This window comes from Ceratotherium simum, chromosome 33 (assembly GCF_057802395.1).
Source record: "Ceratotherium simum simum isolate JZ-2026a chromosome 33, ASM5780239v1, whole genome shotgun sequence".
NCBI classification, from domain to species: Eukaryota; Metazoa; Chordata; class Mammalia; order Perissodactyla; family Rhinocerotidae; genus Ceratotherium; species Ceratotherium simum.
Genome location: NC_141932.1, coordinates 3,412,139 through 3,429,681, shown reverse-complemented (window position 1 = coordinate 3,429,681; position 17,543 = coordinate 3,412,139). Strand labels below are relative to the sequence as shown.

The window sequence follows — 17,543 nt, the reverse complement described above, 5'->3', positions numbered from 1 at the left end:
TAAGGAGGTAAAGGGCCTAGATCATACACAAGTTTAAAAGCACATGGGAGGAAATTCATTAGTAAGCAGAGAATCACTGGGCTTATCAAATAGGCAACCTTTTCATTGGTTTGTCTTGAGTGATAAATATCCAATGCTGGTAAAGTTGTTCAAATGCTTATTTATACCAGGCATGGCAAAGACATTTCTTTGCATATACAAACTCTGCTCAGCTTGCCTCGTCTGCCTGGAGTGCTGTGCTGAGAGAGTCTGAGCCAGTCTTCAGGTGCACTGGACCCAGAGAGAGCATAACTGATTAGCAACACCTGTCACTGACTGAGGAGGAAGGACAGTTTGCCACGTATTTCACACCCCTGGCCCTGCCCTTTGCTGGGGGCTGCAAATGCCGTGGCCCCTCCAGAAACAAAGGCAGTGGGATCTTTCAAGAGCCATGGAAATGTTTATCACATCTTATCTAGTAATATCACTTTTTGGAAATCTATCCTAAGAAAACAACTATAAATACAATGCCTTATGCTCTGTTAATCAAATCTTTATATAATTAGGCATTAAAAAACTATCATTACAAAATAAGTGAGAAAAAGAGAACTTCAAATTTGTGACACGTATATGAAAAACCCTTACACATAGAAAAACTTATTTGCACAGAAAATACTAAAGTATGATAACATGTGGTTGCCTTTTGATGTGTAACTCTGGTTTACAATTCTGAAGTTTAGTAATTGTCACTAAGACAACTTTAAAAAGTAAAGGAAAGATATATGAAAACAAAATATTCCATGAGAGCAGCTACTGGCTCCTGAGTGCCTACCACGTACCAGGCGCTGCTGGGCTCTCTTACAGATGAGCTCCAGGCCTTTCAGCAGCTCCAGGGAGGCCCTGTTAGCGCAGCTCCTAAGAAAACAAGGTTTACTCAGCTTCTAAGGAGGGGTCGAGATTTGGCCTCAGGTCAGCCTGGCTCCAAAGCCCACACTCTCCCTTCTCTGTCAAGGGGCTCATCTACCTGTGAACATAACTACAATCCTGGGCTTGTAGAGTGTCTGGGACTATTAGGAAGTTTACTAGCCTTCTTTGCTTTCCAAAATTTTCTTTAATATGCTTAATATTACTTGTTTCGTGAGGAAAATAAACATAATAAAACTATACTAAAATTAGGGTTCTAACAAACTACTCCATCTGTGGCTCTTTCCAGGACTGACTTCAGTCCTGTTATTTCCTAAGATGGGTTCAGAGAGCAAATTCTTCCAGGTGTGGGGGAGAGTTGAGTAGTTTAGTTGTTCTCCAGAGAAAAAATCAGCACAACTTTTAGACCTTGCAGGGATGAGGCAGGAGTGTTTCCAAAGCCTTCAAGATACACATACCTTTTGGCCCAGAAATTTGACTGCTGGGAATGTCCCCTTAGGAAACACGACCATATACAAAGACATTAGAGCGAACTGATAAGGGAAATGCTAAGGCCCAAGAGAGAACGGGGAAGCATGACTGCAGCAGCAATGCACACATAAGAGAGAAATTACAAGCAACCCCAGTTTCCAGCCATAGAAGGCTAGTGAAGTAAATTAGGACATCTCTATGCAACCAAGTACTAGGCAGTCCTGAAAGATGAAACTGAGGGGTGTATTTACGGATATGAGAAGATGTTCATGATACATGAGAATAAAAACTATAGCCTTCAAAACAGTGTTAGTGGTATGATTCTATTTCATTAAAATGTATCATTTTATTTAAAAATTTATGTAGATCTACGCATAGGAAAAAAAAGGACAATTTTATGCCCTTTTAGCAACAAGAATATCTGGGAGAGAGAAATACAAATATTCAAAGAAAAAACAAACATTATTTTCTAATCTTCTTCAAGGAATACATATTACTTGCATAATCACAAAAAAAGCTTAAAACATGAGGGTTTCTAAATTTTACAAAAAAGTAACCTGTATGTAAGAGCAGTGCCCAAACTGTCAGATGTGTTAGGAACTGGGTGGGAAACGCAGGGAAGCAGAGAAGCATTATCCTCGGGAGCCCACTAGGATAGCAGCAGGAAATGCAGCAAGCTGAATGCCAAAGCAACAGGCTGAGGTCCCCCCATCACCATCAGCTTAAGTGCAGCTTGTAAAATATGGAGGCAGCGGCTTGTGCATCTTCCGTATGTTCCAGATACTCGAGGGGTGACAGAGTTAACTATCCATGTTGTCACCGAGGCCATTTGTGGCATGAAAGAAGCATCAGAACACAGTCAAGTCTGAGGTTCCCTGACTTTCTCTAGTTAAGGCTCCTCAAGAAGCCTGAAGCCCTGGCCCAGAGTCCTCAACAAACAGCCCACACCCAGACCCCTCAAGGAGTCTCCACCACCTCCTAACTCAAGTGTCTAAAAACCAGACTGGAGTGATGGAGGGGGGCATGCAGAGAAAAGTCTAAAAGAGGTAATGAAGGGACTAAAGCAGCTGGCCCAGGAAGAATCCAGTGACAGTGAAAACTCTGAAACCTCCCTGCCTGTGACTGGTGCAGTGGCTTGGAGAATGACTTTAAAAGGCTGGGCCTTTGGGAAGAGCCAACACCATGTGCCCTGACAGGATATTGATACAAAGCACACAAAACCACTGATGAAGTGTTCCTGCAGGGAAGTTGAAGATGACTCTAATTAAGTCTCCAGACTTTAGAGCTAACTTCCATTGATAGAAAATACAGAGGAGAGAGGAACAAGCTTAAGGACACCACAGGAAGCAGACACATTTAGAATGGGGGGCATTCCACACGACAACTGACCCAGTTTCTTCCAGTATTACTTGCATAATCACACCAAGCTTTAAAAAAAATGACTGTGAGAATGATGGTTGCCTGGGCTAGGAGGAGAGGCAATGGGGAGTTATTGTTGAATGGGTATAGAGTTTTAGTTTTGCAAGATGAAAAAGTCCTGGGGATCTGCTGCACAACAAAGTGAACATACTTAACACTACTGAATTGTACACTCAAAAATGTTTGAGATGGTAAATTTTGTTATATGTTTTTTACCACAATTAAAAATAAAATTTTAAAAAAATGGGTGCTCCTAAATTAAAAAAAAATTAAACCTTAATGTAAGAGGAGTACCATAACTATTAGATATATTAGGAATTGGGTGGGGGAAGGAGGAAGTGTATCTCTACATTATCCTCGAGTCACACAAGGCATTAAAAAAGGTGAGAGGAGATTAGACAACCAAATGCAGTCTGTGGGCCATGTTTGGATCTGGATTCAAACGAGCCAACTATAAGAGGACATCTTGGAGCTGATCAGGGAAATCTGATTACGGCCTGGGTAAAACCCTTTGTTTGAGGTGATTTAAATTTTTCCTTTTCAAGTAGATGTATTGAAGTTTAAAAAAATAGAGATGAGACAGTTGAAAGAAAATGTATTAGGTAAATAACAATCCAGACAGAAGGTAGATTTAGCAAAAATGGCGAAGGGAGAAATGAAATGACTGAGATTGATAGGGGCCTGAGTGAACCTATGACCCTGGAGAAAGAAGCAGATTTCATGAGACAGTGATGAGGCAAAAACCATCATAAAGGCATGACAGGGTTTCCTGGGAGTGAAGGGAGAGAAATTAAGGAGGGTGTAGAAAGTTATAAGTCTTCAGAAAAGGATGAGAGCTTGTTGAAGAGGCACAGGGGCCAACTTGGAATGGCCAGAGCTGGAACAATTTGAACAACAAAATAAATAACAATGGAATGAATTATGGCCCATAGAATAAAACAAAATATCCATGAATCCACACTGATATAAATTACTGAATAAATAAATAGGGAGGACAACTCTTCCTCAGAGGAGAATGCTACAAATGTAGAAGGAATGAGGGAAATAAAACATCACCATTACAATACCACAGAGTAATAATGGCTCTAGGCAAGATCCACTTGGCTAGATGCCAGAATTTAGTGGGTAAAAGTTTGAGGAGAAACTGGATACTTGCATGGTCTCAAAGTTTCTCCTGCAAGATATTTATTAATTACAAAGAGAAAATAAATAGTAGCTTTACAGTAGAAAAACCCAGCAGACACCACTTTAATTCAAGGAATCGGCGTTAATTAACATCACCAACATTAAGACCTATTGACATCACGTCCCCTCGTAGTAGTGGTGGCAGGATCATAAACCAATTTACATTGGGTTGAAGAGTGGACTGTGGTAAGAAAATAGGGCCAGCGAAGGAGGACTGTTTCCTCAAGAACTTTGAAATGAAGAGGAGGGATTGTATACTAGCACTCATTTGGCTGGTGTAGGTTCTGACTAGTCATGTTTGTTTTTAATTTCATGACTTGGAAGCCACACATCATAGATCAACCTCAAAAATGGCTGGATGAGAAAAAGTAGAGCAGTGAATAACAATAGCAACAACCCACCCTTCCAGAAGAGGAATCAGGTTCTGAGACTCCAGGTCCAACTGGTTACCATGTGTCTTTGTATCTGACCATCATTCAAGTCAGTGATGGAAAGCTTTTAACATTATAGCAATATGGTATGAAAGAGATTTATAGTGCAATTCAGGGCTGATCCCTTTAAAAAGTGAAGTATGCCCAGCACACAATTAGAGTTTTGGGTAAAGTTGGCTGTGCTGATGATGCCAGAGCCCGAAAAAGCAGAAATACTGCTTTCAAACAGGGATTTTTAAAAGGAGAGAGAAGGAAAATAAGAAACTGCAATCCCTCAAACAAACAACTACAAAAAAGCTACCAAAAAAACCCTCTACGTGATCAGAAACAGCTTTACGATCTACAAGAACAATTGCAAGAAAGTGTTTAGCAAAAATATACTTAGTGTCTCAAAAAGTCACCATCTAATCCTAAACTGCAAGAGAAATGGCTATCAGCACTTCGCCCTTTTCAAGAAAGCTTTCTGAACCCCTGATAGTACAAGTGTCCTGATCTGATTTAATGTGAAACAGTGCCGGGATTACTAAAGAAGAAGATGGCTGCAGCGGGTACAGGACTGTAACTTTTCTTCAGAGAGGATACAGCATGGCAGGAATAAAAAAACCTCGGTTCAGTTCCTGCTCCATCACTTACAACCTCGGACAAATCAACTGACAACCTGGAGTTTCAAACTTTCCTTCTCTGTAAAAACGGAATAAAGATCCTCACTAGTACATTGCAGCATTCCTTAAGGATCAAATAAAAGAACATATATGGCAATGTTTTGTAAATGATGAGGTACTATGTTAATATATTATCAATAACAGCTTTGTGGCTGAATCAATATAGGTACCCCTCGAAAATCTTTTTATCATGCCCTGTGGTGAAGATATTTTATGTAAACATTTCTACAAAAACTCAGGCAACAGATTGCGACTCTGGAGCTCAACAGCCAGTCACAAGTGTTTTGTTAGGGTGTCAAAATCAAGGTTCTCCATTCTACAAATACCACCAAAGAAGGGAAAAATCTATTAGCTTCTTTGCTATGCAAAAAAATATTCTTTGTAAGGCTTTTCGCTTGTGTGACTACTGATAAATGTGCTGAATCTCCTTTTGCAATAAATTGTTCTACACTCTTGCAACCATTCATTGTTTTTGACTACACCGTGGTGAATTTTCAAGTTGTTAACAAGGTGTGAAGGCTGGTGGAAGGCCTTCTCATATTCAAAGCACTCATTGGGTCTCTCTCCAGGATGAAGCCAAAGATGTTGAGAATGTTCTCTCACTGGAGGTTTTTCAGTAGTAATTGCATTCAATAGGTTTCTCTTGAGAATGAAGTTGATAATGTTGAGTGAGGTATGAGGGTAGGCTGAAACATTTCCCACACAGCTGACACTGGTAAGGCCTCTCTTGAGCATGAATTCGATAGTGTTGAATGAGATGTGAACTCTGACTGAAGGCTTTGCCACAGTCACAACACTGACAGGCTCTTTCTCCAACGTAGTCATGTTTCCGCTGATAGCGAATTAAATATGTCTTGTTGCGGGGCAACCCAGTTGGAAGGACTTTTGCTGCCTCGTGGGCTTTGAGATGTTGAAAAAGATGCACATTCTGGATGAAAGCTTTGCCACACTGAAAACATTCATAGTAGTCCTCCTGCCTATGAATTTTTACACGGCCACGGACATTTGCATGCTGGATGAAAGACTTTCCACCTTCATTGCATCCAGAGGACTTCTCACTAGAATGAGACCTCTGATGTCTGGTGAGGTGTGGCATGAGGTAGAAGGCTTCTCCACATTGCTTACATTCAAAGGGTTTCTTCCCAGTATGGATCCGCTCATGTATCTCACGGGCCGATTTGGTAGTAAAGGTTCTTTCACAAAATTCACATCTGTGGTATTTGTTCTTTTGGAGGAAAGGCTCGTCGACCACTGGCTGGGGACTGGTGCAAATTCCAGGAGTAGCACATTCCTGGGGATCCTTTCCTAGAGGATCCTCTGGCTGTTTAGTAAGATCTGAACTTCTCTCAAATTCATCACTGTCATGGCTTCTTTCCTGAGTGAGGGTCTTGGGGTCACTCACTGTCCCAGGACTCAAAAGTTTCTCCTGGTTGACCTGGTGTGATTCTGATGGATCATCAGGAGAAGACTCTCCTACACAGACACGCCAGGAGTTACCTACCTCCAAATCCTCCATTCCTGCCCCCAAGGATGACTTTTCTATAGGCAGGCTTTGCTCTGGAGTTACATCTTTGGTTTCAGGTTTGTTCTCCCAATCTAAAAGAAATGTAAAAGTTCCTCTACTCTTTCTACTCAGAGAGACACATCATTATAGGAGAAACAGAAGAAAGAGACCAAAGGTAACAGAATAGATCTTATCAAAGTTTAATAGTTTTCTGGGAACTTAAGGAATCAGAGAAAGGGGGAAAGGACAGTAAGCAAGGAAGGGTGAGGGAGAGGCAGAAAAGAGACCACCCAGGAGGACTGAAGGTTGACAAAGATGCCAGAGACACAAAGGAGAATGAGGAGGATGCTAGAGAAAGAGCTGGCATTTGTCAGCATTTTCCAGACCATGTTTAGTAGATCACTAGTGTTCTAAAAAATGAATAGCTGGGGCCATAAAGGGATTCCATTGTCAAATCAATTTAGGAAATCCTGTATAATGCAAGTCAAGCAGGTTCCACTCCTGTAGGAGTCTTCAGAACCTTTAACAGGCATCTCAGATCCCAAAGAGGGAAGGTACAGAATGTAGCGCTTCTCAAACTGATCTCACCAGGGAACACTTTTTTCTTTTTTTAACAACGCCTATGACCATAGTTCAGCAAGATCACTGGGGAAACACTGGAGTCAACAGGTCAACAACCTCTCGCTCAGAATAAAGCAAAAAAATTCTCTTTTCTTGGCTTCCAATCTATTGTCTTACCCCAATCTACACTGCCAACCAACTAATTCCCTTCAATTCAACATTTATTAAATGCCTATTTTGTGCAAGGCATTACCCAACCAGATGGTCATCAGAAGTGTGAAAAGGATGCTAACCAGACTATAAATGACTAGGAGAAGAGGTGGGGGATTGATTCCACTGAGGAACAGGAAAAGCTTAGTGGAGGGGATGGCATTTGGGCTCAGTAAGCAGTGAAGGGGGTGGCAAACTTATAAAAATCCTGAGGAAAGATACTGAACTGTGAGAGTACCCAGTCCTGGGAAGTCAGAAATGCAGGTTTTTACTTGGACTATCTGTGAGAGATGAGCCTGGGATGTGAATTTCAGGCCAGACTGGGAGGGATTTAAATATTTGGTTAAAGTTGGGATTTTCTTTTGAGGGTGGTAAGAAGCTGGTCAAAAATCTGTGCTTTATAAAAGCAACTCCCTGAGTCAGAAAAAAACTGAAGCCAAGGAAATCAAGTCTAAGATTATGGCTTGGAAGAGACAATAACGAACACAGTGGTCGCATTCTGGCAGATGTTGGAAACATGTGAGCAAAGTACAGGAGAAACAGCAGAGCCAGAATATAGCTTAGGAAGTCAACAGGAGAAGAGGGATAACTGAACCCATCACAATGGATTAGATCTCTTAGGAAATGGTCTTTGAAGACTCAAGCATGGAAGAGACAGCCCAGTCCTTCGTGACTCCTCTGCTTTCCTTGCTCTGCCATACTTCCAAGGTTTCAGCATATTCTGCTAGTTCTCCTTTCAGAGAATACCTCAAACCTGAACACTCTAGCATCACAGCACCAGCCTCCGTCAGCTTTAGTCTACTGGACTCCAGCAGCCTTCCAACCGGTTTCTCTGCTGCTCTGCCTAAAGCTAATTTTCCACAGAACAGCCAGAGGGATCATTCTAGAACAGTGCTGCCCTATAGAACTCCCTGCCATAATATAAATAGTCTATATTTCTGCTGTGTGATACAGCAGTCATTAGCCACATGCAGCTAATGAACACTTGAAATGCGGCTGGGGTGACTGAGGAACTAAATTTTAAATTTTATGTAATTTTAATTAGTGTACATTTAAGTAACCACATGTGGCTAGTGGTCAATAATACTAACTCATTCCCTGGCTCAAAACATTCCAATACCTTTTTCACATCTCACTTGGAATGACATCCACATTCCTCAACATATCCCTTCACAGGCTGGCCCATGTCTATCTCCGTGACCTCATCTCCTACCCTGTCCACTTCCCTCAGACCATATTGCTCTTCTTCCTGTTTCTGGAATACTCAAGCTCATTCCAAACTCAGGGCCTTTGTATTTGCTGTACCCTCTGTCTGCAACACTTCTCCTCAAGATTTTTACGTGGCTCCCCCTCTTGCCTCATTCAAATCTTCCTTGGTGAGGCCCTTCCTGACTACCCCATTTTAAGCAGCCTCCCATATGCCCCTTTGTCTGCTTTATACTCAGATTCTACTACTTGTCTGTTTATCACTTATCAACCCCATTAGAACACAAGCTCCAAAAAGGGAGGGATTTTGTCTGTCTTGTTCATTAGTGAATCCACAGAACTTAGGATAGTGCCTGGCCTACCACAGAAGCTCAATAAATATCTGTGGAATGACTGAATTAATGAAAGAATGAATGAACAAACTAGAGTGAAGAAGAGAAGACAATGAAGGAAACAGAGAGGCAGGGAGAGGAGTCCCCTTGGTAGGTCCCTGAATTTTGTTTTGGCATCCACTTCACCCACACAGGAAAAGGTAGGGAGGGCAGTGTCGATTAGCATTAGACTGGGCATGGTTACAGGTTCAGGAATGGGATGTGACCCAAAATGGAACAATGGAAAATGAGGAGAGTTGTGTCAAGGGCTTCTGAGAAAGAAGCTTCCTCACTCTTGAAAATGCTTCTTGGACACACCTACTCTCTCATTCTGTCTTTGGACAGGAACAAGAAAGCACATCTAGGGTTGGCAGAGTGAAAAGAGAAAACGAAACTAGGTCTTTGATGACATCACTGAGTCCCTAAATCCAACCACCCTTGAAGCCCGATTGACCAGTACTGTAAACTAATAATCCCTCTGTGGCTTAAGCCAGTTTGGATGTGGTTTTCTGTTAACTGTAACTGAAGGACAATGATGATCCTGGCAGATACACATGGTGACCCAATCCAAAGAAGGAGAGAATTTCATAGAGATGGTAAATATTATCATATTGTAGCCATAGAGTTTGGAGAAGGTAAAGTCTAGAAGGTTCTGTCCTTGAGCCATAAGAATGTAGGTGGGGAGCTTCTGGGGAAGTTGTAGAAGTGTGTGTGTGTGTGTGTGTGTGTGTGTGTGTGTGTGTGTTTGCTGGCAGAGGTAGGGGGAAGGAAACCAGATTGCATGGGTTAAGGAGGGAAAGGGAAGGGACCTTGTGGGTGTCAACAAGTCTGAGGAGCTAGCATGAGGTAAAGTCGGAGGCAGCTGGAAAGAGACGGGGTATCACGCCAAGGTTTTTTGCTTGTCTCAGTTAAAAAGGAAAGACCTATGATTTCTAGCTGTGAAGGGAAAGGCATGAATGAATGGAGGGTTTGGAACACTAGAGAAGAGGAAACCTGGCCTCCCTGCAGCTGGGCAGGAGAGAACTCACACTGCAGGAAGAGATGAGCTTCAGAGAGGAGATGAAGGGAAGTGCTGAGCACACGAGGAGGGGAAGCCACGTGAGCCCCCAAACAAAGAGCACCTACCAGCCTTCTCCCTGACCTGAGTGGGTTTTGAGGAAGCTCCCTGACTAACAGCTCCCGGCCCCGCCTTGACTGACTGGGTTGTGTTCCCATGATTCCAGTCTCCACGGGCCTCCCACTCAGTACCCACCTTGACATATCATTGTATTGCTGTCTTCCTCCATCGCACGTGACTCCTCCTCTTCCAGCCATGAGATAATGTCAGGTTTAGGAAACTGGTACCCTGTTGAAGAAGAAGACTTATAACCTGGGGGTTCTGTCCTGCACCCACAGCGTCTCCCAGCCTGGGCTCTAAACACTCTGAGATAATAAGGAAGATGCAAATTCACACAGTAGAAAAATGAGGTTGTTTCCAATGATTTTGCCCCCAGAGGATATCTGGCAATGTCTGGAGACATTTTGGGTTGTCACAACTGCAAGGGGAGGAGGGAGTGCTACTGGTATCTGGTATGTAGGGGCCAGGAATGCTGCTAAACATCCTACAGTGCACAGGACAGCCCCCCAGAGCAAGGAATGATCCGGCCCAAATGTCAATAGCACCGTGGTTGAAAAACTCTGCTCTAGAGTAAAAACTGAAAAGGGGGCTTGAGGACAGTGTGCCAGGCTCTCTACTTGAGCATGGGGAATCTGATGTCGTAGCTGCTCAAAAAATGAACAACATATGGTTCTTTTCCTCCAGTGATAACCTGTGTTCCCTTGGTCTTAAAATGCTTCTTCTCCCTCTCCCTTAGTTCAGTGTTTCCCAAACTTCACTCATTTGCATACCATCTGCTATGGTCCGAATGTTTGTGTCCCCTCAAAATGCAAGTTGAAATCCTAATGCCTAATGTGATGGTATTAGGAAGTGTGGCCTTTGGGAGGCGCTTAGGTCATGAGCGAGGAGCCCTCATGAACGAGATTAGTGCTCTTAGAAAACCAATCCCACAGAGCTCCCTAGCCCCTTCCAAAACATGAGGACACGAAGTCTGCCACCTGGAAGAGGGGCCTCACCAGACAGTGCTGGCACTCTGATCTCAGATTTCCAACCTCCAGAACTATGAGAAACAAATTTCTGTTGTTTAGAAGCCAGCCAGTCTGTGGTATTCTGTTATAGCAGCCCATACGGACTAAGATATTACCTTAGTATTTACTTGTTTATTGTCTGTCCCCACTAGAATGTAACATCCATGAGAACAGGAATTCTCGTGCATTTTGTAACCCCAAGCCTATAACAGCACCTAGCACATTGTGAGTTCACTGACAAATTAATGAATGACTCTCACGCTTTGGCCCTACGTATGTGCCATTTATAGTAGTATTTAGTATTTAATATTTCTTTAGATCACCTCTCTTTTTAACTTAAATCCACTTAATTTAAATGGAACCTTTATATCAACCCTGTAATAGAAACCACTGTCATCAAAAAAAAAACAAAAACCTGAAGGTAACATAGCGATGGATACAACAGCAACTAAGGTTATTGAGCGCTAGCTAGCTTCAGTTGCCTATCTAAGGCTCAGGGCCTGAGGTCTGCTCTCCCTTTGCTAAAATGAATGATCAACAAGATGCAGAGACATGCTAGCACCAAACTGATACTCTCTACCTGATACAATCAGAAGGTTTGGAAGAAAATTAGAAGAGGAGCCGCTTTCTCACCAACTGATTGAAGGATTATTTCATGCTATCCATGTACCACCTAAAATAATCTTCTATATAACCCACTAGTACTCATTCCACACTTGCAAAGACAATGTCCTGGGTGATCTATTAACCCAAAACCTTCAGTGTTTTAAGCCAAGGGCTCACAAGAAGACAGAGATGCCTCCAGGTCACTGCACAAGGGCTGAAAAGATAAAACTGATTTATTCCCTCTCCCCTCTATTTTAAGAGTGTAAAATGTGTTGGAAAAGGCACCTCTTTGTGCCTTCTTTGTGACCAATAAAAGTAGTATAGTTGAGGGGCCAGCCCAGTGGTGTAGTGGTTAAGTTCACACACTCCGCTTCTGTGGCCTGGGGTTCACAGGTTCGAATCCCAGGCGCAGACCTACACACCACTCATCAAGCCATGCTGTGGTGGCATCCCACATACAAAACAGAGGAGCATGGGCATGGATGTTAGCTCAGGGCCAATCTTACTCACCAAAAAAAAAATTAGTAGTATACATATATATAGTATATATATATATAAATATAGTAGTGTGTATGTATGTGTATATATATATATATATATATATATATATATATATATATATATATATAAATGTGTAGTTCAAATTACACATCCTTGTGCCAGGTTTGAAGTAAGGCACTCCATCTCCCCAAGCAGGTCTCTGAAGTCACAGGGATAAGAGCACCAGCTTACGGTCAGAATGGTGTTTGGTTGTGATTGTGTTTTTCATGAGACCTCAAGCCCCAGAAAAGCCATGGAAAAAGAGGATCCTGACACTGACAACAAAAACATTTAGCTTTTGGGGAGAGGTAAACAACCCTGGACGTGAAAAGAGACTGGCAATCTGACTCTCAAACCTCAAGGCCAGTAGAAGACTTTCAAGCTCCTGGAATTTTCAGCAATTCCTTCAGCCATTCAAAATACATCATTGTAAGCCTCCTATTATACCAAGATCTGATCAAGCAAACCCCTGTTGGACCCCTGTCCAGCGCAGCAGAGTTTAAGAGGGTAGATTCTGGAGTTGAACCACTGCAGGTCAAATCCCAGCTCTGCCACCTTGTAGCTGTGTGGTTTTAGACAAGTAATTGAACTTCTCCATGACTCAGTTTCCTCATCTGAAAAATGGCAATAATAGCAATAACAACAACAACAACAAGTATACCTCCCCCTCATAGGACTAGTATAAGGACTAAAGAAATTAAGACATGTAAAGTGCTTAGGCCAGCGCCTGACACATATTAACTGCCCAATAAATGTTAGCTATATTATGAGTAACAGTGAGTGTGATATTAAAATATAGTCTCTGATCTGAGTCGAGACTCATCAACACAGTGAACCACTGTTACTGATGGGAGGACAGAAAAGAGTTGAGAACCACCGCCCCAGAGGGTAGAAACGGAGTTCCATGGAGAAGGCAGACTTACCCAAGGAGACCAGGTTCCCGTAATTCTCCAGCATCACCTCCCGGTAGAGGTTCCTCTGAGAGGCACTAAGGTAGCTTAATTCCTCCGGGCTGAAGTCCACAGCCACATCCTTGAAAGTCACCAACTCCTAAAACACCAGAAACACTCCCAAATGATCAAAATCCAGAAGTGATCCCAGGGAGAGGGGAAGGAGCCTGATGAGAGAGGAGTGACCATGAAGCTGACATTCAGTCCAGCAGAAAGCTTCTAATCCAAGTGTTCTAGCCTGGAGGCTACAGGGACCTGGCAATGTACCTTTCTTTGTCTTGTAGTCTAAGAGAATGGGGAACATTTCTGAGACAGTTCTTCCTGCTAATTACTACAGATTTGGGTTGGAGGAAAAAGATCCTTTTAAGCCACTTTATAAAGAAAGAAAGAATACACATAATTAAAAGCTGAGCAGTATACCTCAGCCTCAGGAATCAGAGACAGTTGGGTTTAAGTCCTGGCTCTGGTTCTTTCTTATATAAGCTTTGTGAGTGTGGGTAGATTAACCCTCAGTGACTCATCCATAAAATGCAAAGAGCTCATAAATATAAAGAGATATGCAATATTATTAATAAACAGGGAAATGCAAATCAAAATGACAAAGTACCACTGTATACCCATTCAACTGACAAAAATTAAGGAGTGTGACAATACCAAATGTTATACAGAACATGGACTCATGGGACCTCTTATAAGATGCTAAGGGAAATGTAAATTGGTAACCCACTTTGGACCCAGAAATTCTATTCCTGGGTATATTTGCTTGTGTGTACTTGGAGACAGATATGTTTATAACAGTGCTGTTTGTCACATCCAAAACCTAGAAACAACCCAAACATCCATTTATAGTAGAAGAGAAAAATATATTATGGTATAGTCATACAATGGAATAATATTCCAACAATGTAAACTAAATAACTACAGTTACATGCAACAATCTTAGTAACCTAAAGTTGAATTTAAAAAGCAGATGTTAGAAGACTACATAAGTCTATGATACCCATTTTATTAATATACATCTTTTGTGTTTTCAGGAAACATTATGCAGACCAATGTACATTTGATTTAAACTAGAAGTCATGTACTGGCTGCCCAGCTCCTATAGAGAGGCTTGTTTGGCTCAAATGGGTTTTTTATTCTTTTTTAAAATTCATATTAGCTGACAACACCAAAAAAATTGTAGATTCTACATTATTAACTGGAGCTTTGGTTTCTTTTAAAAAAACCAGGCAATCAGGGGACCTGGGCCCACATTCTCACATGGCACCATCAGCTGAAGCTGAGTCAAAGCTGCCCCTTAGATGGGGCAGGGTCTCTGGTTTGTCATAATCCACCCATTTATAAATCCCTCGTTTATATTACCTCAGCAGTTCCTGTGGGCATCTCTACTTGGGATCCTTGACATGGACACTGTAGGGACAGAGGGCTACTCTCAGGAGCAGATCTTCTAGAACAGTGTTTCTCAATCTTTTGTTCCTTATCTCCCCCTTAAGCAGCCTTTTAAGACAATTTTTTCCTAATCACCACCTCCCGTGAATTTTTTTTTTTTTGCTTCTAAAGGAAGTGCGGCATATTAATTTCATTAATTGTCTTTAAGGTTTCAAAATGTGACTTAACAAGAATATTAAGGAGCACAATTTTGGAAAAAAGAAAACCTCACAACAGTATCAAGTCCTTATAATAGCTGCCATTTGTTTCATATATAAAAGGCACATAATAATAGTGCAAACAACATGAGGGTTGTTTTGAATAAGCCAACAGTGGAGATAAAATGGAATACTAAAAAAACCCAATTCATTCAAGAGATAGGAAAAGAGGAAGCATGTTAAAGATGTAGTATGTGGGATAGTGATAAGTGCGATAGAAAAAAACAAAGCAAGGAAGGGAGATACAAAGAGTCAGAAGAAAATTTTAAATAAGGTAGCCAGGGAAAGCAAAGGCTCAGTTAGGTGATACTTATATAAAGACGTAAAGAAAATGAGGGTATGGTTTAATTAGATAGAGAAGGTCCGGAAATCAGGAAGGTGAGATGCCCATATTGGAGAACCAAGTCAGAAGAAAGCCCAACTCACCTGGGATCCAGCAGACGGCAGATTGTCAAACATCTTTGTGTCCTTTTGCTCTTCTTTGGTGTTCTTTTCTGCAAGGACAGAGTCCTGAGTGAGGAAACCTAGAAGGGAGAAAAGAATGGTCATGGAGGGAATTGAGTCCAGTCTGGCAGCAACTACAGACACAGAGAGTGGCCTGTCATTCCCAGGCCACCCCGTCCTTCCATGGGAGGTAGTAGCAGTCCTGGGATTTCTGTGATAAAAGAAAGACCATAGAAGTCTTTTCTCAGCTCAATATAGCAAGTTCCAAAAAAGAGCTCTGGTCGTTTCCCAGCTCTAAACCCCTCAGTGGCTCCCTACTGCCTTCCAAATAAAGTGGAAGTTCTCTCTGTATGAGTGGTTTCCAGCATCACCAAGGAACCTCAGTTTCTCAACTGTAAAAAGGAAATAAAAATACCTATACTTCTAAGGGCTCTTGTAAAGATTAAACATTACATGTGTAAAGCACACAGTAGGTATTAAAAAAAAATGGCAGCTCTTATTAAGCTTTTCCTACATCTTTTTCACTCACTGATCTATAAGACAGCCACCACGTTCCCTAAGAAAACCTAAACCTTGAAAGCTTCCCTTGCCTGTAGTCTCTTTCCAGGTGCACCTTTCATTAGTCTTTTCTTTCTCATATCCTAGGGAGCTCTCTTTCCTTTCCCCCCAATTCCAGCTCAGTCAATAGTTCTGTGCCTTTGTTCAAGTCTTAACCTGGGACAATATCCCCTATGTCCACCTGAGGCAGTGTAACACTGTGATTAAGAGTACAGACACTGGAACCAGTCACCCAGGTCTGAATCCTGACTCTGCCAATTACTAATTGTGGGGCCATGGGCAAGTTACTCAACCTCTTTGTGCCTCTGTCTCCTCATCTATAGATCAAGGATTAATACCTACTTCAAAAGCTATTAACAGAAGTAAATAATATGTATAAAACACCTAGAATTTAGCATATTGTAAATGCTCAACATGTTCTCTATTAGCATCTTCAAAAGTCTTTTAAGGAATACAGGTGCACAGAACTGGATTAATTATAATCCTTAATTCATGATATGATGTTAACATTGAGCTATGCATGACCCTCACATTTATTTTAAATTTATTTGTTTATATTTTTAAGTATAATTAAGGACTGTGAATTCACTACCCAACCCCAAAACTAGAATATTCCCAACAACTTACATCTACCCATGTGCTTTTTCCTGTCCACACCCCAGCCTTCTCTCCAGAGATAACTACGGTCTTGGAGTCATATTTACTGTTCCCTTGCTTTTCTCTCTCTCTCTATATATATATATACCCAAACAATACTTTGTTTTTAGTTGATATAATTTTTATTCAAAGGACTATAAGGAGTGAATGGCTTTCTTCTCTCATTATGAAATGCCCTTAGTTCCAATCTAGTAACTTGAGTTCCCAAGAGACCAGTCAAATTTTGGCAGAGGTTAAACTTCCAGACATTGTTATCTCCCACATTTTATACTCTCTTTTTTTATCTGTGTGTGTTGTTTTGTGTTGATACTAAAGTTTAAGCTGGATAAGAAATGTGGGAGGAGGCAAAGCTGGAGAGAAGGGGTACTTGCAGAGAAATAATAAATATTAAAAGCAAAAGCCAAACCCCAAATTTCTTTCATCTCACACGAGACAGATTAGACTGGATTATAAGATTCATTCTTTCATTCATTCGACAAAGTTTTATTCAGCTCCTTTTACATGCCAGGCATACAGCAGATGTTCAATAAGTGGAAAGGGTCAGTTGCTTCCTTCCTCTCTCACCTTTCTCCCCACACGCTTGGATCAAGTTGGCCACAAGAGTTCCTGCCTCCTTGCTGTTCTTGGGCTGTTTCGACCTCACCCATGTCTGAACCTCCTCTGGCAGAGTGTTCAGAAACTGCTCCAGCACCAGTTGCTCCATCATCTGCTCCTTGGTGTGGGTCTCTGGCTGCAGCCACTGCCAGCAGAGCTCCTGGATTTGGCTCACAGCTTGGTGAGGCCCGGTCATTGACAGGTACTGAAAATGCCTAAACTTTTGATGAGAAACTTTCAGAACTCCTGGGTTTCTTATGGGGATGGTTTCTGGATTCTCGTCTTGATCATGTAGACGAAAGAGCTGGGGATTCCTCAAGGTATCTAAAACCTCTGTCATCTGCATCGTTACAGCTTGGCCCTTCAGAGGATGGAGAGACTCTAAAAGGCAGGCTGCTCCAGACCACACTGTTGTGGAAGATGGTGGGCAGAGATGTATCAGATGACGAAAGGATACAGAAACCTCAGGACCTGCAGAAATTACATAGAGACTTACCAAGT

The 17,543-nt window shown here is 41.8% G+C and overlaps 1 protein-coding gene across 1 annotated transcript; it reads right to left on the bottom strand.

The window, feature by feature from the left end:
* Window positions 1–5,684: 5,684 nt before the first annotated feature.
* On the bottom strand, window positions 5,685–17,382 carry ZIM2 (zinc finger imprinted 2). The gene is made up of 6 exons (XM_004439228.2): window positions 17,013–17,382; window positions 15,216–15,313; window positions 14,506–14,553; window positions 13,117–13,243; window positions 10,176–10,268; window positions 5,685–6,667 (listed from the first exon to the last, which is right to left on the bottom strand). Exons 1-6 carry the CDS (start codon window positions 17,380–17,382, stop codon window positions 5,685–5,687), a joined length of 1,719 nt encoding a protein of 572 aa, XP_004439285.2.
* Window positions 17,383–17,543: the final 161 nt, after the last annotated feature.

Bases quoted from the DNA above. Each gene is read 5' to 3' on its own strand.
- ZIM2 (XM_004439228.2), bottom strand. From the start codon at position 17,382: ATGACAGAGGTTTTAGATACCTTGAGGAATCCCCAGCTCTTTCGTCTA. The intron at 15,314-17,012 runs GTGAGAGAGGAA...TCTCCCTTCTAG, and splicing joins CCAAGCGTGTGGGGAGAAAG to GTTTCCTCACTCAGGACTCT. The intron at 6,668-10,175 runs GTGGGTACTGAG...CATTTCTTTTAG, and splicing joins CAATACAATGATATGTCAAG to ATTGGGAGAACAAACCTGAA.